The sequence below is a fragment of the Emericellopsis cladophorae genome (genome assembly GCF_022114955.1).
Source record: "Emericellopsis cladophorae strain MUM 19.33 chromosome Unknown NODE_29_length_272814_cov_116_152143, whole genome shotgun sequence".
NCBI lineage: Eukaryota > Fungi > Ascomycota > Sordariomycetes > Hypocreales > Bionectriaceae > Emericellopsis > Emericellopsis cladophorae.
This window is the reverse complement of record NW_026250954.1, coordinates 122653-148703: the sequence shown is the minus strand read 5'-3', so window position 1 is coordinate 148703 and position 26051 is coordinate 122653. Positions and strand designations below refer to the sequence as shown.

General features: G+C 54.2%; 9 protein-coding genes across 9 annotated transcripts; 4 read left to right on the top strand and 5 right to left on the bottom strand.

Moving 5' to 3' along the window:
- Nucleotides 1–956: 956 nt before the first annotated feature.
- On the top strand, nucleotides 957–2907 carry J7T54_001198 (Hexose transporter-like protein; the record flags this gene model as incomplete). Its single annotated transcript, XM_051507254.1, has 4 exons — nucleotides 957–1123; nucleotides 1196–1293; nucleotides 1359–2620; nucleotides 2674–2907. 4 exons carry the CDS (start codon nucleotides 957–959, stop codon nucleotides 2905–2907), a joined length of 1761 nt encoding a protein of 586 aa, XP_051361550.1.
- A 1175-nt stretch (nucleotides 2908–4082) lies between these two features.
- On the top strand, nucleotides 4083–6491 carry J7T54_001197 (uncharacterized protein; the record flags this gene model as incomplete). Its single annotated transcript, XM_051507252.1, has 4 exons — nucleotides 4083–5642; nucleotides 5709–5879; nucleotides 5934–6354; nucleotides 6460–6491. 4 exons carry the CDS (start codon nucleotides 4083–4085, stop codon nucleotides 6489–6491), a joined length of 2184 nt encoding a protein of 727 aa, XP_051361549.1.
- A 97-nt stretch (nucleotides 6492–6588) lies between these two features.
- J7T54_001196 (uncharacterized protein) lies at nucleotides 6589–8154 on the bottom strand (the record flags this gene model as incomplete). The annotated part of the gene is made up of 2 exons (XM_051507251.1): nucleotides 6589–7950; nucleotides 8020–8154. The coding sequence occupies 2 exons, from the start codon at nucleotides 8152–8154 to the stop codon at nucleotides 6589–6591; spliced, it is 1497 nt and encodes a 498-aa protein (XP_051361548.1).
- Nucleotides 8155–11259: 3105 nt separating this feature from the next.
- Nucleotides 11260–13107, top strand: J7T54_001195 (6-hydroxy-D-nicotine oxidase-like protein; the record flags this gene model as incomplete). The annotated part of the gene is made up of 3 exons (XM_051507250.1): nucleotides 11260–11528; nucleotides 11594–11794; nucleotides 11859–13107. 3 exons carry the CDS (start codon nucleotides 11260–11262, stop codon nucleotides 13105–13107), a joined length of 1719 nt encoding a protein of 572 aa, XP_051361547.1.
- Nucleotides 13108–14938: 1831 nt separating this feature from the next.
- Nucleotides 14939–15492, bottom strand: J7T54_001194 (uncharacterized protein; the record flags this gene model as incomplete). Its single annotated transcript, XM_051507249.1, has 2 exons — nucleotides 14939–15087; nucleotides 15141–15492. The coding sequence occupies 2 exons, from the start codon at nucleotides 15490–15492 to the stop codon at nucleotides 14939–14941; spliced, it is 501 nt and encodes a 166-aa protein (XP_051361546.1).
- Nucleotides 15493–17750: 2258 nt separating this feature from the next.
- On the bottom strand, nucleotides 17751–18698 carry J7T54_001193 (uncharacterized protein; the record flags this gene model as incomplete). The annotated part of the gene is made up of 2 exons (XM_051507248.1): nucleotides 17751–18286; nucleotides 18392–18698. 2 exons carry the CDS (start codon nucleotides 18696–18698, stop codon nucleotides 17751–17753), a joined length of 843 nt encoding a protein of 280 aa, XP_051361545.1.
- Nucleotides 18699–20733: 2035 nt separating this feature from the next.
- Nucleotides 20734–21107, bottom strand: J7T54_001192 (uncharacterized protein; the record flags this gene model as incomplete). The annotated part of the gene is made up of 3 exons (XM_051507247.1): nucleotides 20734–20856; nucleotides 20932–20966; nucleotides 21020–21107. 3 exons carry the CDS (start codon nucleotides 21105–21107, stop codon nucleotides 20734–20736), a joined length of 246 nt encoding a protein of 81 aa, XP_051361544.1.
- An 813-nt stretch (nucleotides 21108–21920) lies between these two features.
- J7T54_001191 (uncharacterized protein) lies at nucleotides 21921–22515 on the bottom strand (the record flags this gene model as incomplete). Its single annotated transcript, XM_051507246.1, has 2 exons — nucleotides 21921–21937; nucleotides 22089–22515. The coding sequence occupies 2 exons, from the start codon at nucleotides 22513–22515 to the stop codon at nucleotides 21921–21923; spliced, it is 444 nt and encodes a 147-aa protein (XP_051361543.1).
- A 1451-nt stretch (nucleotides 22516–23966) lies between these two features.
- On the top strand, nucleotides 23967–26032 carry J7T54_001190 (PiT family inorganic phosphate transporter; the record flags this gene model as incomplete). The annotated part of the gene is made up of 5 exons (XM_051507245.1): nucleotides 23967–24083; nucleotides 24133–24218; nucleotides 24281–24574; nucleotides 24626–25025; nucleotides 25085–26032. The coding sequence occupies 5 exons, from the start codon at nucleotides 23967–23969 to the stop codon at nucleotides 26030–26032; spliced, it is 1845 nt and encodes a 614-aa protein (XP_051361542.1).
- Between the last annotated feature and the right edge of the window lie 19 nt (nucleotides 26033–26051).

Here is a 26051-nt window from a genome sequence, read left to right as displayed (position 1 = left end):
TGTATGCGTGCCCCCGATCTTCCGCTCTCACTTCAGGCTGCCCGAACTGCCCGGAGAGCATGGAAGCAAGAGGAAGACGGCCACCCTGGATGATGGAGCATTTGACGAGCACTCGTTGGTCGGAGAGCCCCAAATGATGATGGGCACCCATTCGGTGGCCCTTCGGCGCGGTGCTGACAAACAACGAGCTCGAAAGGTGAAAACATGACTCCATCGTCATGAGCTTCGTTTCCTGTGGTGACTGTACTCGACGTCATTTCGGTCCGTTAGATCGGGACAAGCAGCCGGCTTGGCACATCGGCAATTAGTTGAATGCTGCGGGTCCAGCCAGCGTGGAGGTGCCGGCCGGGCCGCCAGGGGCGATACGAAATCGATTAGTACTACGCGTGGGCACTGAATCGACACCAGCTTCTTCCCCATGGAGGACCAGAGAAGTTAGAATCAAGGTTGAATCGAAGGACGGACGTCCAGCCAGCGTCTGTTGCGGGCACAGGTCGATGGAACGAAAATTGACTTTGCTCGCGTCATGTCAATTGTCATATGTGATGGATGGACTTTTCTTCACACACAGAGCTCCTTTCTTCGGAGCACCCGGTTTGCCAGCACTAGACGAAGAGATCATTGTGCTCCCCCCCCTCCCAAAGCAACTGACACATCATTGGCTCCGTGTAAGAATGGGGCCTCTCTCCTCCGCACTCTACCACACCGGACCGACTGGGGATTTAATGTGCAGTCTGGGGGGTAGCCGGTTATCACGGGGGTGGGCATGGTCCATGGACCCATAGACGTCATTCGTCAGCACGGAAGACGAGCGGAACGACTGGCCTTGGAGGTGACTTATATGAAGTCGAGCTACCCCGAGCTATCAGGCGGTTGGAAGCTCGGGGTATGCTTGGTCAGTGGTCTCTCTCTGAAGCATTGAAAACCAACGACGTGTCAAAAAGGAATCCGCCAATATGAGACTTCCTGGGAACCAAGTTCACTTCGATGAACACGACCCCAGTTCGGAAAAGGGCAGACAGGGGCTGAGGAGTTCCCTCAGTGGGCTGGACTACTCGCCCCTGCCCAGAGTCTCGCCACGAGTGCTCGGGATGGGCGTCTTGGTTTCGATGGGTGGACTCATGTGAGTGAACTCGCCTCGGCCTCCCCAGCCTGTTGATGAATCCAATCCAGAGACTGACGAGACAACATGAAGTTTTGGCTATGACACGGGACAAATCTCCGGCTTCCTCGAGATGCCCGACTTTCTAGAACGATTTGGCCAGCTGAAGGACGATGGCACTCTCTACTTTTGTGAGTCTCTTTACATACTTTGCGCCGCGCCATCACGAAGTCCCCCTGCTCACACACCACTCTAGCTACCGTCCGCTCAGGACTCATCGTCGCCTTGCTGTCCGCTGGTACACTCATCGGCGCCCTTTTGGGATCGCCCATTGCCGACCGCATTGGAAGAAAGAAGGCCATCTCATTCTGGTGCCTCGTTGTGTCCATTGGGTTTGTGGTGCAGATCGCAGCCGTCACAGCATGGTACCAGGTCATGATTGGCCGTTTTATTTCCGGCCTCGGTGTCGGTGGCCTCAGTCTCATGGTGCCCATGTACCAGGCGGAGACGGCCCCCTACTGGATTCGCGGCGCTCTCGTCTGTGCGTACCAGCTCTTCATCACCATGGGCATCTTCCTCGCGGCGTGCTTCAACTACGGCACTGTCACGCACATGCCCAACAGCTCCGCGTGCTGGCGCATCGTCATTGGCCTCGGATGGGTGTTCACCATCGTCCTCGGCGTGGGCATCCTGTTCTTCCCCGAAACTCCTCGATACGACTACAAGGTCGGCAAGGCGGAGCGCGCCAAGCAGACGCTCTGCAAGGTCTACGCCGCCAATATGAACCACTGGTCCGTCTTCACCCAGGTAGAGGAGATTGAGGCCAAGGTGCGCCTCGAACACAAGGTCAAGCAGTCCTCCTACAAGGAGTTTATGGGCATGTGGCAGGCGCCACGCATGGCGTACCGCGTCCTCCTCGGCATGACGCTGCAGATGTTTCAGCAGCTCACCGGCGCCAACTACTTCTTCTACTACGGCACGACCATCTTTCAGTCCGTGCAGATCAACTCGTACATTACCCAGATCATCCTCAACACCATCAACTTCCTCGTCACCTTTTTGGGCCTGTACATGGTCGAGCACTATGGTCGTCGCAAGTCGCTCATCTCGGGTGCACTGTGGATGTTTGTCTGCTTCATGATCTTTGCGTCGGTGGGCCACTTTAGCCTTGATCTTAAGAACCCGCAGAACACGCCTTCGGCGGGTATCGCACTCATCGTCTTTGCGAGCCTGTTCATTCTCGGCTTCGCCACGACCTGGGGCCCTATGATCTGGACCATCCAGGCCGAGATCTTCCCGACCCGCTACCGTGCCAAGGGCATGGCGCTCTCCACGGCGAGCAACTGGATCTGGAACTTTTGCATCGGATTCTTCACGCCCTTCATCACAAAGGATATCGACTTTCGATACGGCTACGTCTTTGCGGGCTGCAACCTCTGTGCTGCCGGTATCGTGTACTTCTTTGTCATTGAGGGCCAGGGTCGAACGCTGGAGGAGATTGACACCATGTATCTCGAGGTAAGCCTCCCTTTTCTTGGACGTGACACGAAATAAAGACTAACCTTTCGCAGCGTGTCATTCCATGGAAGAGCAGCAAATGGCAGCCACCCAGCGCTGAGGAGATGGCTCGCATCCGCCGTGCGGCCCAGACTGGTGAAGAAGTGGACGACGTCCTGGACGCCAACGGTGAGGTCACTGGCAGCGACGACGCACTCCGGGGAACAAACGACGCCAAGGAGGAGGGAAATGGAACGAGCAACGGAATTCTGAGCGGGGACACGGCCTCGCATCAGGAGAATGCTTAGATTGGGAGATTGTACGGGGTATGCATGCACGGTTTGGGCGAGTGTTCTTTGCATTGTTGGAACACTAGAGCATCTGGTGGTGTATTTTGATGCCCTCATGTCAATTTCATGTTTCCTTCTTTCTTGTCAAATCGTTTACTCCCCCCGTGACTCAAATACTTCATGACGCCTGCGCACTTGAGATGCCTCTCAGTCTGTGGTAAGACATGTGGTGTTCGCGGTGGAGACCACAAAGGTTCACTAGCCTATGAACTCTTTCCCCCCCATTTGATCACCAGGCATTGTCAGAAGGCATCGTTGGGTGGAAGCTCTCCGATTGACTTGGGGGCTAGCATAATGTAGGTCGAAGACCATGATAATCGCGATACCAACCACACAGCAGATGGCAACTAGGAGCTGACATCGCCGGCGTAGAACCCCCCTTCTCGAGGTGGCCACGGCGCTAGCAGGATATATCTGGTTGAGGGTGAAAAACAGAAAAAGAAAGCTCCAAAATTGCAACTGAGAACGCGATCATCAATGCCAGACCGGCGTCGACGCAGCATGTAGACGCCAATGGCCACGGCGAAACAAATTATGACCTCGGGGTAATGCCCCGTGAATTACGAGACTCAACGTGAGAATGAATCCAAATTGACTCGAAGAATGACTTTTTTGAAGATGTTGGGCCATCGCTCGGACGGCGGTGCAGTGTTTGACTGGCCAAGCACATCAGTACGGGCCCGTCTGCGCGCAAACATGAAACAAAGGGCAACAAACATGATGCTGCATATCGAACTAGACTCCAACGTATGAAACCAAGCAGAATCCAGGCGGCTTTCACAGGGCCATTATTGGTCTTGTCGTCGTCGAATCTCTGTGCTTTCAACGTCTGGTCTCCCTCCACCCGGTCCGAGTCGAGTCCCATCTCACCAGCAAGTCCAGAGCACCATCACTATACGGCCAGTAGTTCTTGGTCGTCAGTGACTTGAGCGAAAGTTTCCAGGGGAAATCAGAGGAGAAACGCAGTCAGAGACTTCACTTTCACCCCTCGCCTTCAGCAGCTCCTCAGCCCGTTATCTGCTTGCCTCAACTTTTTCTGCTTGCAGAACAAGGCTATCTTCTTCCACACTGCCCCCGCTTGGGCTATTGACTTCTTTAAAAATATTGACATCCATCTCGCCGACCAGTACGCAATGGTCAAAACTGATGGGAGCAGCTCTGTGCTGCCGTCGGACGACCCCGTCACCCTCTCGATGGAGATGTTCCCCAAAGAATACAGGTCGTCCATCGAGCGCTACGAGAAGATATACGGACCAAAATCCACAGGACTCCTCAACGTGTGCAAGAGAATGGAGACGGGCGCCCCGGAAACACTGTACACTTCCTTCGCTAACGAGGATATCGCAACAGGCCAGGCTATCCTGACAGACCACCCCTTGTTCTTCGTCGACGACAATATGAGGGCGACTCCGCACAACACCCAAGTCATCAAGGACTTCAGCAAGACGCTACATCCCATGGGAAGAACGCTGCTCAAGGGTCTGCCCAACGTGCTCCACCGACAACCCGTAAGCAAGCAATACGCCCTGTGCAAGTCGTACGGGCTACCGATTCGCGGCGTCAAGGTACCCTTTGACCAGAACATGATACCGACCGAGGGGGCCGAGCAAACCGACTCCGTCCTCGGCGTCTTCCCCTTCATCGCACGCTTCATCCGCCACTCCTGCACGCCAAACGCTGTCGCCCAGCCATATGACTACAAGGGACGAATGAGCATGGTCGTCCGCGCTCTGCAACCGATTCAGAAAGGCAAAGCTATTTTTATCGACTACTTTGATTGCGGAAGCACGATATACAATGAGCGACAGAAGCTGTCCATGGCAAAAATGGGTGAGCTGTGTTACTGCCAGTACTGCTGCTGGCAGCATGGCTTCGAGCCACACGCATTCCAAAGTCGCAGTACGCATGATGTGGCGCGAAGCTCGATCGAGCAGATGCTGGGCGACCTTGTCCATAAGAGAGTGACACGGCCGAACATGAGCAGCACAATTCTCAGAGTCCGCGGTTTGATGAGGATTGTCTGTTTGGAGTATGGAGCGCTGCGAATGGACATGTTCCAAGCCGCGGCTGACCTGTGTCTTCGCGGCAAGGACTACATACGCGCCAAGTATTTCCTGAAAATGGCCCTGGAGATCGACAGCTACATGAATGGGCGCGAAAGCAAGCGCTGCCGTCGCGCGCGACGCTTGTTCAGGCAATTCGAGAGGAGCCTGCCCTCGGGTGTCAACGAAGAGCTGGCCGCCATCGAGGAGGGTGCACCTCGCGACGCCCTGCAGCAGTGGCTGTATCACTGCGACGACAGTCTACCCAGGCCGTCGCAGGTCTCCCAGTTCTTTGACCTGCGACTTAATCAGGATATCATCAGGACCATTGACACGGTACCGTGGAAGCACAGCGTCGACCACCGGGGATACGTGGCTGACGGCGAGCCCTGCACGAACTGGATGATCATCGTGCAGGTCGACCATTGGGCACCGCCGAATAACCCGTCGTATGGCTGCGTAGACCACGGGGGAAAGAAGCTGGATCTCTTGACGCCCCATTGGCGAGCCAACGAGCAAGCGAAGCACAAGAGACTCGGCAGCGACTACAGCGAGATCAAGGTGGGCGTGGTCCTCTACCCGTTTGCCGTAGGGCACGGTGCATCGTCCAAGAATCCGCTCGTTCATGTCCATGAGAAGGAGCATTTGGCGGTACGTCGGCGCACTTTCTCGCCTCCCACTCCATTGCAGGCCAGGTTGCTCACATATATTTTGCAGGTCCTGCCCATCCAGACCATCAAAGAGCTGATGGAGCTCAACGACCGCATCCAGCGATACTGCCCACCAATTCAGATCGGCAAGGACCACCGCAATTGCTTTGGATGCTGTGGCATTTTTGAGAAGACGATGCAATGTTCACGCTGTGGCTTCTTCCGCTTCTGCGACAAGGTATATGGACCGTCTCTTCCTTCACCAAGGATCTCTTCTGACCAAACGCTATAGGAGTGCTTCAACAAGGCATGGCCGCGACACAAGCAAGACTGTGACGCACTGTCCGACCCGGACGTGCGAGAGCTGTTTCTCCGTGACTGGAGCCGCTTTGAAGCGCCGGTGGAGTTCTCTCTAGCGAGGGAGGACTGGGTAGCGTACCAGAATAGGAGGAAAAGAGATCAGAAGATGGTCGCTAGCACTATCAAATACGTCGACCAGAAAAGGATAGAGGCGGCAAAAGAGATGGCCATGGCTGCTGTGCACAGTATCGTCAACAACAAGGCCCAGACCGTCGGTGAGAGGAGAAAGGAGGATGAGGAGGCAGTCGTAGAAGGCCAGGCTAATGGAAAAGGCGGAGCGGAGCCCAAGAGCAATCCGAACAAGTCTAAGAAGCGAAAGACGAAGAAGGAGGGAGAGAAGGAGGAAGACGCAGGTATAGGTAATGGACGGCAAAAAGTAATCACGCGACATCGGCACGTATTGCATAAAGCCACGACTTAACATGAGAATATGCGCTCATCCGCCCATTTGCGGCTAGATAATAAGGGTATACAAGAGGATACCCGGTGACACGCTTGCCTTGCGTTGCACCATCCGAAATAGAAGCTCCAGAACTCCTGTCTATGCATCTCGTTCGTTTGATCGTCACCCTGACCCTGTCGCCAGCCTAGGGCCGTATCTCCTTGTGCTTGTCCAGGGAGTTGGAGCTCGACGAGTCGTGCGACAAAGCCGAATGCGACAGGGCCAATCCTAGCTCGGCATCGCGCTTCATCAGCCTCGCCTCGTCGTCCTCGGCGCTCATGGTCTCAAACTCGACGGCAACTTCGGTCTCCATACGGATGCCCCTCTCGTTGGCCGCGCGGGACCTCGAGCGCCCGCCCTCGACGGGCTCCGCGATGGATCTGCTGATGGTGCCAAAGGCTTTGCTCTTGCGGAAGCCGCCCTTTATCCTTTTCTCGTCGTCGCCGTCTTGCACGGGGCGCGGGCGCTGGGCGCGCTGAAAGGAGCTGCTGAGGAGAGGGATGCGGCCAAAGAGCAGGACGACGAGGGTGCGCAGGGAGGGCAGGCAGGCGCAGATGATGCCGACATTGACCTCAATGGTGGACCAGATGGCAACCTCCTGCTTGACCCAGGTGGCGTTGGGGGAGTGGACGTCGTTGGAGATGAGCGACTCGAGGCGGATGCAGGCCATGACGGTGACAAAGAGGCCGACGCAGAACATGAAGGCGACCTCGGCCTTCTTCTTCCAGTCGAGGTTGAGGTTGTGCACCTGCGAGAGGGGGATGGCGATCATCCAGAGGTCGATGCCGATGCTGATGGCGCCGTTGGCCCAGGCGAGGGCGCTGACGTCGACGCAGTGGCCGTGGTCGGTGGCCTCCTCCTTCCATCGGGTCCAGTAGTAGCTGATGGGCGTGCACTGGAAGATGCCGGCGACGACAAAGGCGGTGCCGAAGCAGACAACGAGGGCGACGGTCGCCCACAGGTAGCGGCGCACGTTGCGCTTGGGGAAGACGCGGAGGTAGAAGAAGACAAAGGCCAGCTTGATGACGGCAATGTTGGCAAAGTAGAGGTTGGTGAAGATGTAGAGGGCGTAGCCGAATCTGGTGATCTGGTGGAACTCGAGGGTCCAGATGTCGCGGCCCAGGCCGTTGGCGACGCCCATCTCGACGCCAATGGCGGCCATGGGCGCCTGGATGGCCGCGGCCAGGAGGACCATGTAGTCGTCCATGCCAATGGTGGCGTCGACGACGAGCAGCTTGGCCATGAAGCGCTGCAGCACGGCCAGGCCGGAGAAGACGCAGAAGACGATGGCGACGATGGTGTACGTCTGCGAATGGTCCCGCACGGGCAGCTTGCAGGCTGTTGAGATGAGGTTGCGGGCCAGCAGGGACTCCTTGGTCGAGCAGGTCCTGACGACGCAGCTCGTGACCGCATTGTTGCCGAACGCGGCCGACTGGCACAGGCAGTCGAGGTCTTCGGGGTCGCATGGGGCTTCCTGCGCCGCGCGCATCTCCAGGAAGCATTGCAACTGGCTCTGGGGTCAGTGATTCGTTGTACTCTCGTCTCACCTGCTGTCTAGCAGGTCTGGACCACATACCGCGCAGTTGGGCATCCGCACCAAGAAGTCCATCTCGCCGCTTTGCCCATTACTGGATGCGTTCTGTGCGCTGACCGGCGATATCATCGCCGCCATGGCGAACATGAGCCCGGCAAGCCATGCCGTCCTCCGCATCTTGGTTGTTTCCGGATAATATGTGACAGTCCCGTGATGGAATCTCAACCTCTCAATGATGAGGTTACGCAAGTGAAGAAGATGGCGTGCGCCCCTATAATACGTTGTGTACCGTCGAGGGCTGAGACTGCATGTAATGTACCACAGAGCAGATCCAGCTGGTGATGGTAGCTCCAGTCAATTTCACTGATCCTCAACTCTTCAAGACTGTTCCGATTCCTTCTTCTGATTTGAATGAGACCAAGGGGTGAAGGGGGGCTGAATGGAGAGAGGAGAGGTGCAGGCAGTATCGTAGCGATGATGGACGAAGTGGGTGGGATATTGACCGTCATGTATGATGGAGATGGGTACCGGCAACCAGAAAATGATGGGCATCGGGTAGGAAAAGAGAGATAACACGAAGCGTTGGGCAGTCCAAGTCTCCAGTCGAATGCGACGCAAAACAAGGAACGTCCTATTGGATGGCAAACTGGCGTCGTCGGGAGACAAGGGCCCTGGTATGAACAATGTGACGGTCACATCTGAATAAGTCAAGCGAGGCCCGCTGCACGTACATGGTAGATGATCAGAGGAACCTCGACAGCATGCAAGCTGCGTCTGTGTTTGTGTCGTTGCCTTTTGGAAGGGAGGCCTGTCAGGCGCATGCAGCCAGTCGCGAGTTGAGGAGGGCAAACGCGGACAAGCAAACGGTAGTCGGGGGCTCCGTTGCGCCGCTCCATGGCGAAGCGGAGGATGCGATGCCGGACATGGCTATGATCGCTGGGGTCGTCGAGTATCAGGATTCGTGTCTACCGTCCATGTCAGTCATGCCTGGGTGCAGCCATCGCCAGCCAGCCAGCCAGCCAGTTGTCTGTTGGCACCACGGCGTCGTAGACGGGTCGTGACCAAGAATATGCAGCGATGAGTTCGGTTTTGAGGCAGCCAGATGGTGGGAATTATAGCATGATCTGAATTCTGAATTGCTGTTGAGCCCTTTGTGATCGTCGCTGCGCCGTGGACGAGCGGCCCAGGGTCTGTCTCGAAGGATCAAAAAGCGAGCGAGTGGCCCGCTTTCTCTGGCGTCATTCCGCTGCGAAGGAACCGATGCTTAGTCTGTCAGGCCGACTGACTGTGGTGAAGGCAAGTTGGAGTGAAATCATTAAAAAGTGAGAACACGCCGTCAGTGACGGTCAATCACCATCAGCAAGCTGACTACCCTGCACTCTAATCCGAAACTGGCTCGCCAGTCGGATCTTGAGTGGCACGTGCACTCACTGATGGGAATTTCCAAAAGATGATCCTCGGTCTTACACGTACCTACTTTTATTCTCAGGGTTGGAGTCGGTGGTCGTCGCTGATGCTGATCGGGGTGGTCTGTAGGTCTGTCTCGCGACCTGAAAGTTTCTGCCTCGCGTCTCTCAACGGCGTCCCGTGACTCCTGTCCGTCCCTGGCGCAGGCGGGTTTCGTGGCATTGGGTTGAAGCCGAACTTGAGCTCACCCAGCACTCGACGCGCATTCACATTTCTGGCATGACGTGCATCCCGCGAAACCTCAACTCAATCTCGATCATGCACGGCGCCCCTACATCCTCAATTGCTGCAATGACCGACAGACACATACTCAGCAGGCAGGCCAGTAATTATCGCGAAAACCGGAATCCCAGGGCCTTGGCACATTAAGAGGCAGGCCTGCCTGGTGGTCTGTCTGCCCCTGTGAGCGATGGGTGATGCTCCGCGCTGCAAGGGGCGACACTATCACCCCACGAGTCTATCTGTCTGGGACTGGTCCGGGTGTTTCCCGAGGCACGAGGAGCTTGGAATCTGGATGCTACCTACTATTGACGCACAGTAGACATCTTGTTGCCGAGTCGATTTCTACTCCTGGCCTGGCCTGTCCAGCGCACGCACACCCTCTGCCTCCCAGGCTTTATTTGCCATGGTGAATGCCGCACAGGCTGTATGCCCTGATAATAACGTACGCCGCATATTGTACATACGTACGGATGTATGCCATCTGCATATGCAAGCTTGAGCGTGATTAGATTCTGGTGTACTCCGGATCACCGTTTTGTTCCGACGCTAAAGGTACTAGTCCGGCCGGTCCCTGGAGATAAAGACGCGGGTCCCGACTCCTCGCCTTCTCGCCTTCTCGCCTCCTCGCACTCGTTGCAGCATAAGGCCAAGGGACCGAATGGGGCATCGGAGACCTATTAAGCTATTGTCGTAGCTGAGGGCCAATATCCAGTCTGTCGACGCAACAAGCAAGCATGTGCTCTCCTATCTCGATACCACAGGACGACCATCCCTCACCTAGCATCGCCTAGACCACGACCACGCGTGTAATATCCACAGACACCTTCTAAGATCAATCAACACCCTCGCGAGATGTCCAATTGCAATTCCAAAGACTAAGACCCTTTGAGTAAATCCAGCCACCCGCTCCGCCGCCTCCGGGCCGATGGGAAACCAAGGGTCCATATGGTGCGCCACCTGTCCCCTCTTCCCCGCCAGGCACCACGAAGACAGCAGCTAAAAAAAAAATAGAAACAGAGTGCCTTCGACGCCTTTGACGCCTCTCAAGCAGCCAAGCGGTCCATTTTCCTCTCCTTTCGGCAGCTGGCGCATTCGAAACCACGCAAAACCCTCCGGGTCCCTTTTGTTGGCCCACCCGTGCAGCGATAGTCTCGGCACCAGGACGTGTGGCGTTCGCCATGACACACCAAGCGGACGTGTTGTCCTAATTCGACTTGGGCAACAGGAGCGACACCTCGGCCTGCGACGACAACGGGGACTCCCATGAACTTTTACAAAAGATGGAAAATTTGTGTCTGACTCGTGCGGGAACGCGCAGGAGGGGAAAAGGGGCACCCTGTTCTCTGGACGTCGGCCGTATGTATAATTGAGCATCGCCTCGCGGGCCAGAGTTGATGATAGACCTCGTCGCACAAACCATCGCCTGCTTCGTTCCGGGTGCTACAGACCAACCTCGCTCACCTGCACGTTCATTTCCGGGTGGCCGACAGAGAACCTGGGTATTTTGGGCGTCTCCATCTTCAGTCCTGTCGCCTCGCTTGATCTCGTCAGGCTACGCTCAACTCGCCCTCAACCCGACTCGGATTTAGCAGCATGAAGATACACACTATTCTCTCTGGCCTCATGGGCTGTGCGTTCGCAACAGGCAGCACAATCCAAGCTCGTCAAGGCGGGCCCAATGCTTGTCGCTGCCTGCCCAGCGACGACTGCTGGCCATCCGACAACACTTGGGATGGCCTCAACAACACCGTCAACGGCCAACTGGTCAAGACGGTGCCCATCGGCTCGCCCTGCCACGATCCCACCTATGATGCCGAAGCATGCAATGCGCTGCAGCAGCGTTGGACCCAGGGAAGTCTGCAGTATGTTTCTCGAGCCGTGACTTTGAGTCCTCCCCGTTCTGCATCGTTTCTGACAAGGACATCAGCTTGCCCACCGACTCGAGCCCTATGCAGATGTACTTTGCGAACCAGTCGTGTGATGCGTTCACACCTCGCGGCCAGCCCTGTGTGTTGGGCAACTACGTCGCGTACTCTGTGAAAGTGTCCCAGCCCGACGACGTTGTTGCGGCGGTCAAGTTTGCCGACAAGAACAACCTCCGTCTTGTGATCAGGAACACGGGCCATGAGTAAGTTACACAAGCTACCAGAACTCGGATCCGCTGCGGACGCATAGCTAACACGTTGATGCAGCTTCTTCGGCAGGTCTACTGGTGCCGGTGCCCTCTCGGTCTGGACCCATCACCTCAAGAGCACCGAAGTTATCCCCAACTACACGTCCAAATCATACTCGGGCCCTGCGATGCGCTTCGGTGCCGGCGTGACGGGCGCCGAAGCCGCCGAAGCCGCCCACAAGGCAGGCCTAACCGTCGTCGTCGGCGGATGCCCCAGCGTCGGCGTCGCCGGTGGCTTCATCCAGGGAGGCGGTCACTCGACTCTCAGCACAACTTATGGTCTCGCAGCCGACCAGGCCCTCGAGTACGAGGTCGTCACGGCCACCGGTGCCATCCTCACCGCCTCCCCCAAGAAGAACCCGGACCTCTTCTGGGCTCTCAGTGGCGGAGGCGGTGGCAACTACGCCGTCGTCACCAGCGTCATCGTCCGAGCCCACGAAGCCAGCAACATTGGTGGCGCCAGCATGCAAATTCTCGCCGGCGACGTGACACCTGCCACGTACGCCGCCATCATCGCCAAGTTCCACGAGCTGGCGCCTCAGATGGCCGACAGCGGCGCCACCATCATGTACATCCTCAACGGCCTCTACTTCAACCTCGCGCCCGTCACCGTCGTCGACTCGACCGGCGACTACGTGCGCAACGAGGTCCTGGGCGAGTTCATTGACTTCCTCGACGAGAACAATGTCAAGTACGCCGCCGGATTCTCCACACTGGCCTTCCGCGACCACTACGATCGTTACCTGGGCCCCCTGCCGTGGGGCAGCCTCTCCAGCTCCGACTACCAGTACGGCGGCCGCCTCATCCCCCGATCCGTCGTCGAGAACGAGCCGGCCAAGCTGTCGGCCGCTATCACCTCCCTCCTGCCCGACAGGGTGATCGCCGTCGGCACGCTAGGCAACTTCAACCCGCCCCACGCCGTCTCCAACGCCGTTCAACCCAAGTGGCGTTCGACCCTGATCCAGTTGCAGCTCCTGACCCAGTGGTCCACCAAGCCCGAGGACTGGGACGCCATGCTTGCCAATCAGGCACGCATGACGGACGACTTTGTGCCCCGGATCAAGGCTGTCACGCCCGACGGCGCGGCATACATGAACGAAGCAGATTTCAACGAGCCCGACTGGAAGCACGCCTTCTATGGAGAGAGCTACGAGCAGTTGGCGAAGACGAAGAAGGAGTGGGATCCCAAGGGCCTTTTCTGGACTCTCAAGGGTGTCGCGAGTGATCAGTGGACTGTGGCGGAGGATGGCAAGATGTGTCGCGCATAGTGACTTTGGCAGCCGTGATAGATGGGAGAAATGTGCATAGCCAGTTTGAATGAATGAAATGATGACGATTAAACTGATTTGTAGAGTCAAATCATGTCGCCGGACATGTGAAGATGTATGTTTATCTTCGAGCATGATGTAAACGCGAAAAAGGGGGTCGGGCGATACACACCGGAATCAACCCGTATCAAGCAGGGTCACCTGCGTATCTTAGACTGCACCATAAATTACAAGCTAGAACAAGTGAAGGATAGGGGTAAATTGTTCAAGAACCCCATCACTATTGACCTGCGAGTGGTCGTGTTGGTGGCAGGTTTAGAATGGCGGCTACTCCAGTGTCTACAAGGCACATAACGACGAATGCATCCCAGTCCTGTAAGCAGCATGCTTTCAGGGCGGCAGTCACAGATTTGTTAGCATGGTCAAGTGTCACAATCATTTCGTAAGGCATCAATATGTGAAGAATGATCTTCTTTTCCTAAAGTATCTGTCTACCACCGGGAGTCTTCATGGGCAAATGGGGAATCTTGTTTTGTTTTGGGTGGTTTTCCAGAGGTTTTTTTTTTTTTTTTTTTGGTTCATTTTCTCAGTTATATTTGCCAGTCGAATGTTATGACTCCAGATACTCTTCTTGATCGGTCACCGCTATCCCAGCGCTCTTACTTGATACGGCCATCGCAGCACTAACTAACTAGCAGCAGGTGGTCAAGCCACATCATCAGGACGGGTAGGTGTGTGCCGACTAGTGTCATGCGTCTAACCGCGTTTACCGCAATTGCCGCAGATGATAACGCCGTCAACGTTGACGTGCTTGCAACCACCGCAAGTCCACTGGTTATGAGTAGCGGGACCAGGCGCAGCGCCAGTCTTGGTGGCCTCGGGGGCCTTGGCGGCAACAGGAGTGGTGGGAGACATGACTTCGGCTCGGTGGTCTTTTGTTAGCCAAAAGGGGCGTTAGCTGTAGCTGAAGAATTGTTGTCTGGAGTTGTCAGTTCAAGGGCAAGAGAGAAGTTGTTGCTTTTGCTGTTGTTGTGTCTGTTGGTGGTTGGTGAGGAGAGAGAGGAAGCTGGTCCAAACCATCAGAGATAGATCTGCTTTTATGCGCGTCTGAAAGACGATTGAATCAATGATTCTACTGCAAGCCGATGTTCTGAAGTGAAGCAATAGTTGGCAATAGTAACACTGCATGTGGCGATGGAATCACTGTGTGTCTGGCGACGTTCGCATGTGTTGCGTTGAGTAGTAGCCACCAAACACACGTCACAACCACATACTGGCACAGACTTCCATGAACTATCTTAAACAGACAACAAACTCTTCACATACTAAGGTTGAAATAGAGTCACTGTTCGCTGTACTTGCACATGTACAACTTCACCTCATTGCATTCCCAAGTTGCCCGGAGTTCATTGAGGAGAGAAGTCACGCATAAGTCTACGACCTCCGTCCGGATGGAATCGTTCTGGGTGTCGCTCATGAGCGTTCACTGACAGGGCAATATCTTTACACCTCAAGAGTCACACTGTGCACTTGTCGTGGATTTCTAGACTATTCATAGGTATGTAGATTGATGAAAGTACATGATAAGCATATGAACACGAACACAACGGCATCACTCGGCCGTTCTCACCCTGTTCCCCACCGAAACACACCATTGCCCTCGTGGATGTCCAGCAGCAGTTGTGGCTCCTCGCATCAAAATCGGATCATGCTGAGCTCATCCGCGTGCAATGCAGCCTTGACCATCACCGGACTTGAAAGTCGCACGGGGAATCCCAACAAGATGCTTTCCAGTCGCATTGAGGAAGTAAAGGCACGGTAGCTGTGTACATTATCTCTTTGGCATAGTGGAGGCCTCTGGTTCAAGTGCGAACATCTCTCTCAGATTCCACTTTGATGCCGCACGGCCTTTGGACAGGGTACCGGGCTCGCTGCGACTAGGTGGCGGATTCGGTCCATGAATAACCTCAGTCGGTCGTCCTGCGCAACGTTAGTCCACGGATGTTCTGAAAGTTGTCGAGATCAGCGCTCACGAATGTTCCCGATGCCTCCAATGCCATAGCCCCTCAGTTGACGCGCTCTGACGGCAGTCTCCTCATCCTCCGTTTCGGTGCCTGTATCCTGTTGATCACCGGCCGAATTGCGTCTTTGGGGGGTCTCATTGTTCTTGTCGGCCTCTTTGCCCTTTTCTGCTTCCCTGGCTTTCTTCTGTGACTTGATCCGCGCGGTCGATACACTCCTCACTTGTGCCAGTTTACCCTGTACCCACACCCGATGCGACTTCTTCTTCTGGGGAATGAGCCGACTGGATTCAGGGTCCAGCTCCTGTAGCTGAATATCTGAATCATCCTTGGAGCGGTATGCTGGCTTCGGGGCAGGGAGCATTGCTGCAATGTCATCGAGAAAAGATGGGAGAGCCGGTGGCGGGGTGTACGGTCGTGAACGCATCTTATCAAGCAGTGTTCGGAGCTGTCCCTGGATTACGATTGCTTCTCTTGGTTTTGATTGTCGGCTCAAGGGAGGCTTGCTGGGATGTAAGGCAGACTTGAGATCATCACTGCGTTTTCTAGAAAGAAAGGCTAAGTGTGAAACGCGAGGTCATATCAAATATCAGCCTCGACGTGCTTATCGGCATGACAAAAGCAATGTCGCAATGATAGATGCAGGGAAGATGCCGCTTTTGGCTTAGCGTGCGCGGGGGATTCAGGGGTTCTGGGCAATGTTGCGCGGGATGTTGCGCATCGCGTGGGTCGATAGACTCGATACGTGACAGACGTCAATGACCACTGTGAATGTGTCATTCTCCTGGCATGCAATCTCGACGTCGAGAATCTTTCATAAACCTCGTCTTGCACTCGTGTTGCATTTGGTAACGACCTAAACATTGGTAGCTCCCGCCATCAGGCATCACGAGTTCACAACCCTGTTCATACATGTCCACCCAGATGTCGCGCCTGTCTTTTTGTCGAGCATCTTGCCATTGTCAGGCCGCGGCAAGCTTGATTTATGAACAACAAACTGCCACACCAGACAGGCGGCGTTCACCGCGGCACCAGATATCAATCCGGACATAACGATGCAGTTGTTCCAACGCCTCGTTCCAGCACGCTCCTTGCGTCGATCAATATCCACACCATCTGCTGCCACATCTCTGGACTTCGAGCGTCACAGTCTACAAGGGTGATTGATAGCCATCCAAACATCAGTAGTACCGTCGCTCTACCCGAACCCCGAACAGCCAGGGCTCATCTGGCCTTGCCAGGTGTAATGGCAGCCCCTAGACATACTGGTCGATGCTGCAAAACTGTACGGTCTCGTGTACCGGACGGGTTATTTTGCCTTTGGTGCGCTCTTCGATATACTTTCGAGCGTACTGCATAGCCCCCAAAGCGTTGTATTGTAGGAAAGCAGATCGTACTGACATGGCGTGTATTGCACAATGGATCTGGACAAGCTCGTGATGATGTATAGACTCCTAGTCTATGACAGCGATCTGGTCCGGGGTGAGTGTGAAATCTTTCTCGATTTCTCGCCCGTGGCAAATGAAAGACCAACAGGATCGTGGTGTCGGGACAAGATCGATTGTATCTGTGGCTGGATCATGAACTCGTGCGGCACACCGACTACTTACTGTTAGCAGACGTGAAGGAGAGCGACAAAAGTCTGACCGACATGCGCACCAAAACCGGCGCGGAGTCCCGCATCAAGGATGCGAAATAGCTCATGAACTTCAACCACGGTCAAGTCGTCTGGGCCATCAACCACCCTCACTCTATCATCGGAGGATCCCGCATTGATATCAGTGCTGAAACGTCTTCGCTTGGCCTCGGGTAGGGTGGTGTGAGATGGTACGCTGTTTCGTTCAGCGCGCGCTCAAATCCGCCTTGGAGGGGGACGACGCATGTAGACCTCACATCAAATCAGGAGCCGAATCATTTAAATCCTTCACGGCATTCTCGGCTCTGGTAGCAAGTGCCCGGATTCACCCTGCACATAGATGAGAGAGAACTGTGTGGCTTGTTTTGAGGACTTCATTTGTCTGGAAGCGCATATACCGCTTCCAGTCTCTCTTGGATAAAGCAGTAATCACCCCGATGGCAATTCGCTGTGTGACTGAGAGCTGCTCAGTGCTGCAATGGGGATAGTTGGTAAATCGGGACATGGCTCAAATTCGCACCGCAAGAGCTAGCTTCAGTTCAGTGTTGAGATCAGACTTCATTGGTTTCATCAAGTCGAAAACCGCCCTTCTTGCTTGCGACTCCCTGCCCTGACTCTCGAGTCATAGATTTCAGGACAGCCACTATCCGAGAGCCAGGTGACGTTTTGCCTCTCACCCCTTTCCTATTGCTGTTTAGATGCGTCCCGTCTCGCCGCACTAACAGATCAAAAGTTCGGCCGTGTTTGCACACCCACCAGCCTCCAGAAGGAAGTACGTTGTTCTCTTTATGATCAGAGTAAGAGAACTCGTTACTGTGCCAGGCTTATCCATCAGCCTCCGTCCAGTCCGAAACATCGCTCCATGTATTCGAACGGCGACGGGAGGAGCTTGGCAAGTTCGCCCAAGTTGAAGTCTCGTCGTCGTCGGCTGACCACCGACCCGGATCGAGAAAAGCGCGTGAAGAGCCCACTTTCATGTCCCGAGATTACTGGCTTGATGCAGCAGTATCTTTCCAAGTCGCTTCGGGGAAACGGACGCTGCGCTTCTGCTTGAAATTCTCGCGCCTACCCTTGCCCTGGGCCACTCCAGACGCAGCTTGCATCGAAGAAAACAAACCCTGAGTCGCTTTGATCGAGCCACGCACAACATTCAGCCACGGGTATCTCTGCATGACATCGAGATCGAAATCCATGAAGTGGTATGTGTCGGGATGCTGTTGCAACGCACGACGCGGGTCAATGGTTGCATTGTTGCGGCGAATGATCATCCTGCGAATGTACCTAATCGCACGAGACTTATTCTCTTTTGCGATCATGTCTCGCATGTCCTTGCCAACTGTTTCGAGGAGTTCCATATGCTCATGGCGCGAGATGCTTTCGTGGCGAGTGTGGAAGATGATCTTGATCTCGTCAAGGCCCAGCTCCCGGCCCCAGACGGTATCGGCATAGTAGAAACGCAGGGAAGGAGGATAGTAATTGAGATGGACGCAGTAGGAGGCCTGTGAATCTGCGTTCCCATTGGCTGTGCAAATGTTAGTCCACCGTCGTAAAAGTCAACATCGATCGATCTACTCACGGTACCAGCCAACACTAGTTTGATAAGTGTCAGTAGGCAGCGATGGCTCACAGAAATCTACATCAGCATTATCAAGTCGATTCCAGCTTGCCGGAATGTCCCAGCCTTCAAAGACTTCAGCCAAGAGAGCCTCCATGAGCACGGCGTCAACCATGACTTCAGAGCCAGAAGCCTTGATGGCGGCTTTGGCAATGTTGAAGGACTCAGCGAGAGCTTCCGTGGTCATGTAAATAATACTGTAGATCGTGTTGCTCGATACGACGGGTTCAAGATCATCCTTGAGCATCAGTGACTTGAAGATTTCAGCACGCTCAAGTCGCAGCTGAACCCAGCGGGACCGTTGAGAAAGCTTTGCCATGTTGACCCCGGGATAGCTTTGAGATGAGTGGAAAAAGGTTTCGCTCAATAAAGTGTTGAAGTGGAAGATAGAAGAGTTATATAAAAGTTGACTGCTTTTTCTTTGAAAACCTACTGGCTGTAGGAAGAGAGAGATATAGGAGGAGGATGAAGGCACTCAAGGGAGCAATATATAGGCATAAGAAGTAGGGATGAAGGTAACGATGGAGGCGTGCCCTCTAGTTTCTTGTGCTGATGGCATAAGGTGCGTAATCAGTCAAATCCTCTGTAGAGTTTATCAGAAGATTGAAGCACATCAGCCGAAGCCAGCCAAAAATGAACCGGAGTTGTAGCTCTAGTATGTTCCTGCGGCCAAATAAAACATCTGGAAGATTCGCCCCATACACGAGATGCTCGATTGCACCGGGGTTCGTAAAGACCATAACAGAATATTAAGGAGAGACACGAGGGCTTGCAGATGGCAACTTGACCCCACAACTCCGGTTATCCTCCATTTATGGCAGGATGTCTTCGTCTGCTGTCTCAAAGAGGACATGTCACGGGGATGTATTTTGATTAGTGGTGCGTTTCCATGTGAGGTTTAGAGTATGAGGCCATGTTTAAGCACGCGCCGCTACAGTCAGTCTGCGGTATTCACTCGAGTCCTGGTGAACACAATTGATCCTTGAGAAGTTGCCCTTTCGCTCTGCACCTAGTCTAGTTCGGATGAGTAAACTATGATTTGGGCTTGCTCTGTCCTAAACAGTCAAAGTTAGGTACTTATCGGCGACGCCTCGCCTCAAAGCCAGGGCGGATAAGGCGCTTCATCGGCGAAGACCCTGGGCAACATAGAGTGGTTACATCTCAGATACTTTGATGGTTCGGCAAAAGGATTTTGAGAGAGCTTTGTTAGATATGAAAGGTCGAATGCTTGACATTTCATACCACGGCGGACGAATACAAAACCACTCTTCTTGTTATGCTTATGGAAACCGGCCAGAACCTTGTCAACGCCAGCCAGAGTACTTTGTCCCAAGATTCACAGAAGAGGCGGGTGCCCCGCAGACAACACTGAGTCCTCGGACACTCCATCGATGACTTATCAAGCCAGTCAGTCCACACGCACTCCTGATGCATGAAGTACATGTAGCAATTGACACTTGAGTGAAATCCGTGGTCCTTTTTGCAATAGGGGTGATGTGGATATTGGCATACTAGGAGTTGGCTTCAATTGAATGGAGGCGCCGAGCTGCCAGCTGCGAACATGAGCCAAGCGTTCGAAGCATGAAGCGTACCCTGATCGAACAGAATCCCTCGAAGGTTGCAATATAGAGCTCTTGATTCTTTGAAAAGCTCCACGGTCTGATCAAGTTCCGGTGGACCTTCTATGGGCGGTTCATGGCAGTCGAAGGCCAACTCATCGTGTATGGCATCCAACATGAAGACTCCGAGTACTATGTCGGTGGTTGGCGCATAATCATATCAGTAGTGTAGACTGACTCCGCGACAGTATCCAATGGCAGAATATTGTTCTACCGTGTATTTGTCCTGCTATTGATGGCTTCTGGCTGTCGTTCGAAGACTGGAGGCTTGGGAAAGTGCACATATCCCGGAATATAGGGCCCAGTGCCTGGTCCTAATAGAAACGTCCCTCGTATAGGCACTAATGGGAAGCTATTCTCGTGCATTTATCCTCAAAGGAAGAGTTGCTGAGATCAGGTTTGGGTCATCGTGTCAGGACACAGTGATGGTGAAGAAGCGAAGTTGAAGAGTGGCACTCGAAAAGGACGTAATCAAGCGCGCTAGATGTTCACAGCCCAGGTTCTTCATCAAAGCCAATGGTTCATGTTTCTTTAGCCTCTATATGTACTAATTCTTGCCCAGTCGCATTGAGAGGCTTCCCCGGTTGGTTTCAGGAGCCAGAGATCACATTCAACCAAAAATGCCAGTGTTTCGTGTATTGTCCATCCTCCTCCCCTCGTAGCTGCTAGACAACTCGGGATTGTTGAGGGGAAGGAGTTTAAGGGGCCGGCTGAATTTCGCAACCGTCGTCCTCGTCAGAGGTGGTGGTCGGCGGGCGGGTCGTGGTTGTCATGGTAGATGGAGGCTGTGTAGTCGTCGTCGTCGTCGTGGTCACAGGTGGGTTGGGCGACCCAGGGATGCACTGATGGTACCAGTCGCTGCGAGTGTCAGACACTGAGATACGTGCTTCATGGAGCAACTCACTTGATGACCTGGCAAGTGTATCCGCTCACACAGGTCGTTGCCCCTGTCCAGTTGTTGCCGCCGCCTGGAGTCATCAGAATGAGTTCAAGTACGATGTATCCGGCACATATCACTTACATTGTCCCCATGGGCCGCTCTGCGCGGTGACGACCTGCGAGACCAGGAGCGTCGACAAGAAAGAGACCGAGAGTTGGAATGTCTTCATTTTGAATGATGGATAACGGCTGTGGGAGGGATGGGAGTCAGATTCGAAGGTGTCGACATCTATACCACAACGGACGTTGAGTGTCTTATATAGGCATGATGCGGACGTTCATGCCCCGTTACAACCCTACCGATTCCCCTCATTGATATATGGCGGATGCTATCTATTCTCCGAATTGACAAACAAATCGAAAGTATCAAATGTCCATTGACTCCGGATACCGGAACCGGAATATTGGCATTGACGGAGCGTGGGGTCCGTCGGCCAAGACAGGAACGGGGTTACGGGATGGCGGACCTCGTTCCCACGGCTCATGGGTCGCCCTTCCTCGACAAGCACCGAATCGTCTGTGGCGATCGCCGGAGCTTCTAATTTCCGTTCCTCCTCTCAGAAGATCGCATCCAGCAGAGAGCGTCGCTTTCTTGCAGGAGCAACGGAGTTCTATCGATCTTACTGCGAGCCATCGACCTGAGAAACTCCTCAACTCTGTGTATCCCCCTGCCAATGGCGAAAGGCCTTGCCAACACGCCTAGCCTTCCATTTGTGTCGCAGATTTGACGGTAATCGTCCTGGAGCATCGAAAGTATGTCGACGGATTGGGCGGAACGCCAAGTATCTTCAATAAAGCGGAAGGCGCTTGTCCCCTTCTGCTCCCTGTGGCCTACAGCGTTCCGGGCGAAAGCCACGGCACGTCGAAAGTTTTCTGCATCGACATATTCGCATACTGTCGCTTTGGCCTGTAAGAGCATGCGACGCTGCTGAATCCGTAGATCCGCTGCGACTCTGACGCCTCTGTCAAAAAAGAAATTGAGCTCAGTCGGTGCCAAGGTCTGGGTCATGTCGTGATTTCGAAAGCCCCAGATAAGGCTTAGAGGTAACATGCAGACCGGCAACGTGCAAACTACCATCAGATGTTTGTCTATGCGCGGTCAGCAGTTTTACTCTAGGTACTGAATCGATTGATACCCAAGATGGACTCACCGTCGCTTCTTTCAGCAATCACCACGCGGCCATACTCCATGAAAGCGCTGTTGGGTTTCCTTCTTTCAACGACTACGATAGGATCCGCCGATGTCCAGCTGTCATCAAACAGCGCCCTCAGGAAACCGTCCATCAGCTTGCCCGAAGGGCTCCTGGCCCAAGCAGATGGACTGGCCGTGCCCGGTTCTTGATGGTTTGAGGAATCCACCGCTTTAGAGAGGATGCGGAAGCAGTCGGCCAGACTGGCACGCGATAGATCGTCTGGGCACTTCACAGCTGGCAGCCAGAGCTTCTGAGTCGCGGATGTGGAGTTCTGCTTTTGCTGCCTCATGTACTCGAAAACGGTGGCATGGCGCTTGGTTGGCGATTCTTCCGTGTCAGAGCCGGTATCTGGAGAGTGTTCTCGCTTCAGGGAGGCCTGCGGCATCTTGAAGAAATGCGTGGGAGGATAATTGTAAGGAGAGCGAGAGAACGCGGCGAGAACAGTCGTCTGAGGGTACTGGGCTCTAGAGAACAGAGAGTGTGGTGAAAGTGAGAGATGGAATCATCTCGATGTGCCATAACTCAGCATCGAGAGAGTCAGGTGAAGGATTTTCATCTCAACTACGGCACACCATACCTGAGCCTTTTCATAGTACTCCCGTCACTCTGAATTTGAGTAACCAAATAATGTGAAATTTACACTGCGTTTCGCAGAACCCTATCAGCACGTCAAACAATCAAACATTAACCTGCCGACCATAGAGGACGCACATGTTTGGCAATGCAAAGCGCTCTCACGCTAATTGGAACAGGCAGAAGATTGATGGCAATTAGCATCGTGCCATACTCTCAGGTAGTCAGGATAAGCCACACGACGCAAGCGTGGGAGTATGAGTAGTGTCTTCGTCGAGAACACGAAAGCGCAAAGCCGCGATTGGGATTTACACAACCGTAGGTCGAAGATATAAGGCACGGGTCCCGAATTTCAGTTTTGGTTAAGATGGGAAACTACTACTGCACACTGCAAGAGCAGTTGAGTCCGAAAGGGCACGTACATGCGAGCCATTCCATCGCAGCCGTTTAAGAACGACATGAATGTACACTCCGCTGCTTCCACACATGGAGAGGCCTATACTGGGGCATACATCTCCCCATTGATCGGAAGGTTTTTTTCTTCTCAACTTCAATTTGGGGTGTTCTGCGGCCTTGACAGGGAAAGGTCAGCTTGTAGGTGTCGGACGCCAACGCAATCAGTCGATACCATGCACGACCTACAACATGAAGCCTTGCGACTGTCTTCCTCGAATGCTCAAGTCCAAAGCAATCAATTTTGAAAATTGAATGTGCGCTCCTATCTCCCATGAACGTGAACAATTTCAAAAGGCCTGGCCCTAGATTGTGAACCTTGATAACACCTGGCGCGACGACCACGCGTGGCACGCATCGTCAATGCACCACACTGGGCTTCTCGTGTTGCCTCCTGCACGACTCACAAGACTGCATAACCATTTATGACGCGCAAAGGTTCCTGAAGGTCAATCTAGAATACAGCCAATGACAATCCAGCCATATGCGCGATGGGTAAGCCGGCTTCATCTTAGGCCCTGGATGAGGGACCCTGATGGTCAACTTGAACCCGTTCCAACCACAACGACGGGATGTTTGGAGGATGCGAGGCCAGGCCACATAGTGAAATACAATACTCTCAAAACCACAAAATAATAATTCAGAAAAGTTAAATCACCCTGATGAGGGGTTTTCTCCTTTGGTCTCTCCATCAAATGCTGTCCGCCGAATCTCTTTCTCGCACTCTCTCTTGAGGAAACATCACCGTGGTCATACGTAGTAGCATTCCGTTCAGTACTGCTTCACTACCCTCAATCGTGTCCTCTCAAAATGGCCGGAGCTACCAAAAATGAACGCAAGAACTCTGGGACTAAGGGAGCCAAGAGAGCGACCCCCGTCATCCTGCCCGAAAAACCGCTTCCTGTTACCCTTCTCTCTGGTTTCTTGGTACGTGCCTTTGAAGGGACAACACCGATACAGTCACTGAACTTTCTAGGGAGCTGGCAAGACGACACTTCTCAAGCACATCCTCACAAGCGACCATGGATACAAGATTGCCGTTGTTGTGAACGACATTGGGGCGTATGTGACCGGACCCGCCATCCGTCCATTTAGGGACCGTGCACTGATCACTGGACTCACAGAATCAACATTGATGCAAACTTGATTAAGGGCACGCACAACATCAAGCAGACCAAGGAAAAGGTTGTCGCGCTCCAGAATGGCTGCATTTGCTGCACGCTTCGCGGCGATCTACTGACCGAGCTGGTCCGTTTGCACAAGCTCCAGTCTTTCGACTATGTTGTCATTGAGAGCAGTGGCATCAGTGAGCCCGCGCAAGTCGCCGAGAGCTTCGACAAGCGCTTGATGGACCAGATGCTTGACCAGTCTGACTCGTTGGGCGTCGACCCTGATCTCATGGAGACGCTTCGGTCCATGTATGTCTTCCATGACACTGTCAGAAAACACATCCACTGACACGCATGTAGCAAGAGCGCAGGTGGCATCGAGCAATTTGCCAAGCTCGACTGCGCCGTCACCGTCATTGACGCTTTCACCATGCTGAATGAGTTTGACACGCCCGACCTCCTGTCCACACGCCGCAAGGACACGCCCGAGGAAGATGAGCGCACCGTGTCCGACCTGATGGTCGACCAGATTGAATTTGCCAATGTCATCCTGCTCAACAAGTCCGACAAGGTCAGCAAGGAGCGCCTCGCCGAGCTCAAGGCCCTGATCAAGACGCTGAACCGAGGCGCTCTCATCTACACGACAAAATTCGGCAAGGTCGACGTCTGGAAACTCATCAACACGGAGCTGTTTGACCTCGCCAAGGCGCAAGTGAGCGTCGGCTGGCTGCAGGATCTACACGAACTGATTCCTCGTGAGGTACGTCTTTTGGATCCGCCCCCCTTGCTGGTGCCAAACCCTGCTGACTGATGGAACAGATCAACGGACGCATGGTCATCACCCCCAACCCCGAGACAGAGGAGTACAACGTTCGCAATTGCGTCTACAAGCGCCATCGACCATTCCACCCCGAGCGCCTGATGGAATTGGTTCATGACAAGTATGTCTTGCAGCTGACACATGGCGACGACGAAGATGAGGAAGACGAGAAAGAAGACAATCAAGATGATGACAAGGTCGAACGTCCTTCTCCCATGGCCCTCGACGCGGATGCCTCCAGCTCCGACAAAGCCGCCACGGAGGACAGTTTCTCCGATGCTGGATCTCATCGCTCTCGTGCGGCCACCCATGAGACCATCCCAAGTGACGATGAGGAGGAGGAGGAGGAGGAGGAATACGACGCAGGATTCGAGATTCCAGATGACGAGATCATCCTCGCCAACCGCCGCAATCATCCCATCCTTAAAGACCTGCTCCGCTCCAAGGGTGGCATATGGCTGGCGACCCGCCCCGACACCAGAGGCGAGTGGTCCCAGGCCGGCGCCATGCTCTCCATGATCCCAAATGGGCCCTTTTGGTGCACATTCCCCAAGGAAGAATGGCCCGCCGAGCACGGCGAGTTTGACGAGCAATTCGAGTACGAGATCAAGGCGGGTGGCGAATGGGGTGACCGCGCCCAGGAGATTGTCTTTATCGGTCTGGCCCTGCAAAAGGAGAAGCTCGCCAAGCTATTTGACGACTGCCTTCTCAACGACGAGGAGTGGGAGGCGTGGCAGCAGGTGATGCGCCAGGACAAGACTGTCGAGGAAAAGGTCGAGGAGCTGAATGACTTGTTCGACGACGGCTTTCCGGACTGGAACGAGGAGGAGCATGATCATGATCATAATGACGAGGGAGTCTGCCAGACAAACGATGGTGACTCGGAGCCACCCAAGAAGAAGCGCAACATTAGTGAGTACACAGGCAAGCTTGGGGAGGTCTCTTGAAGGACTGTCAGTGCACGCA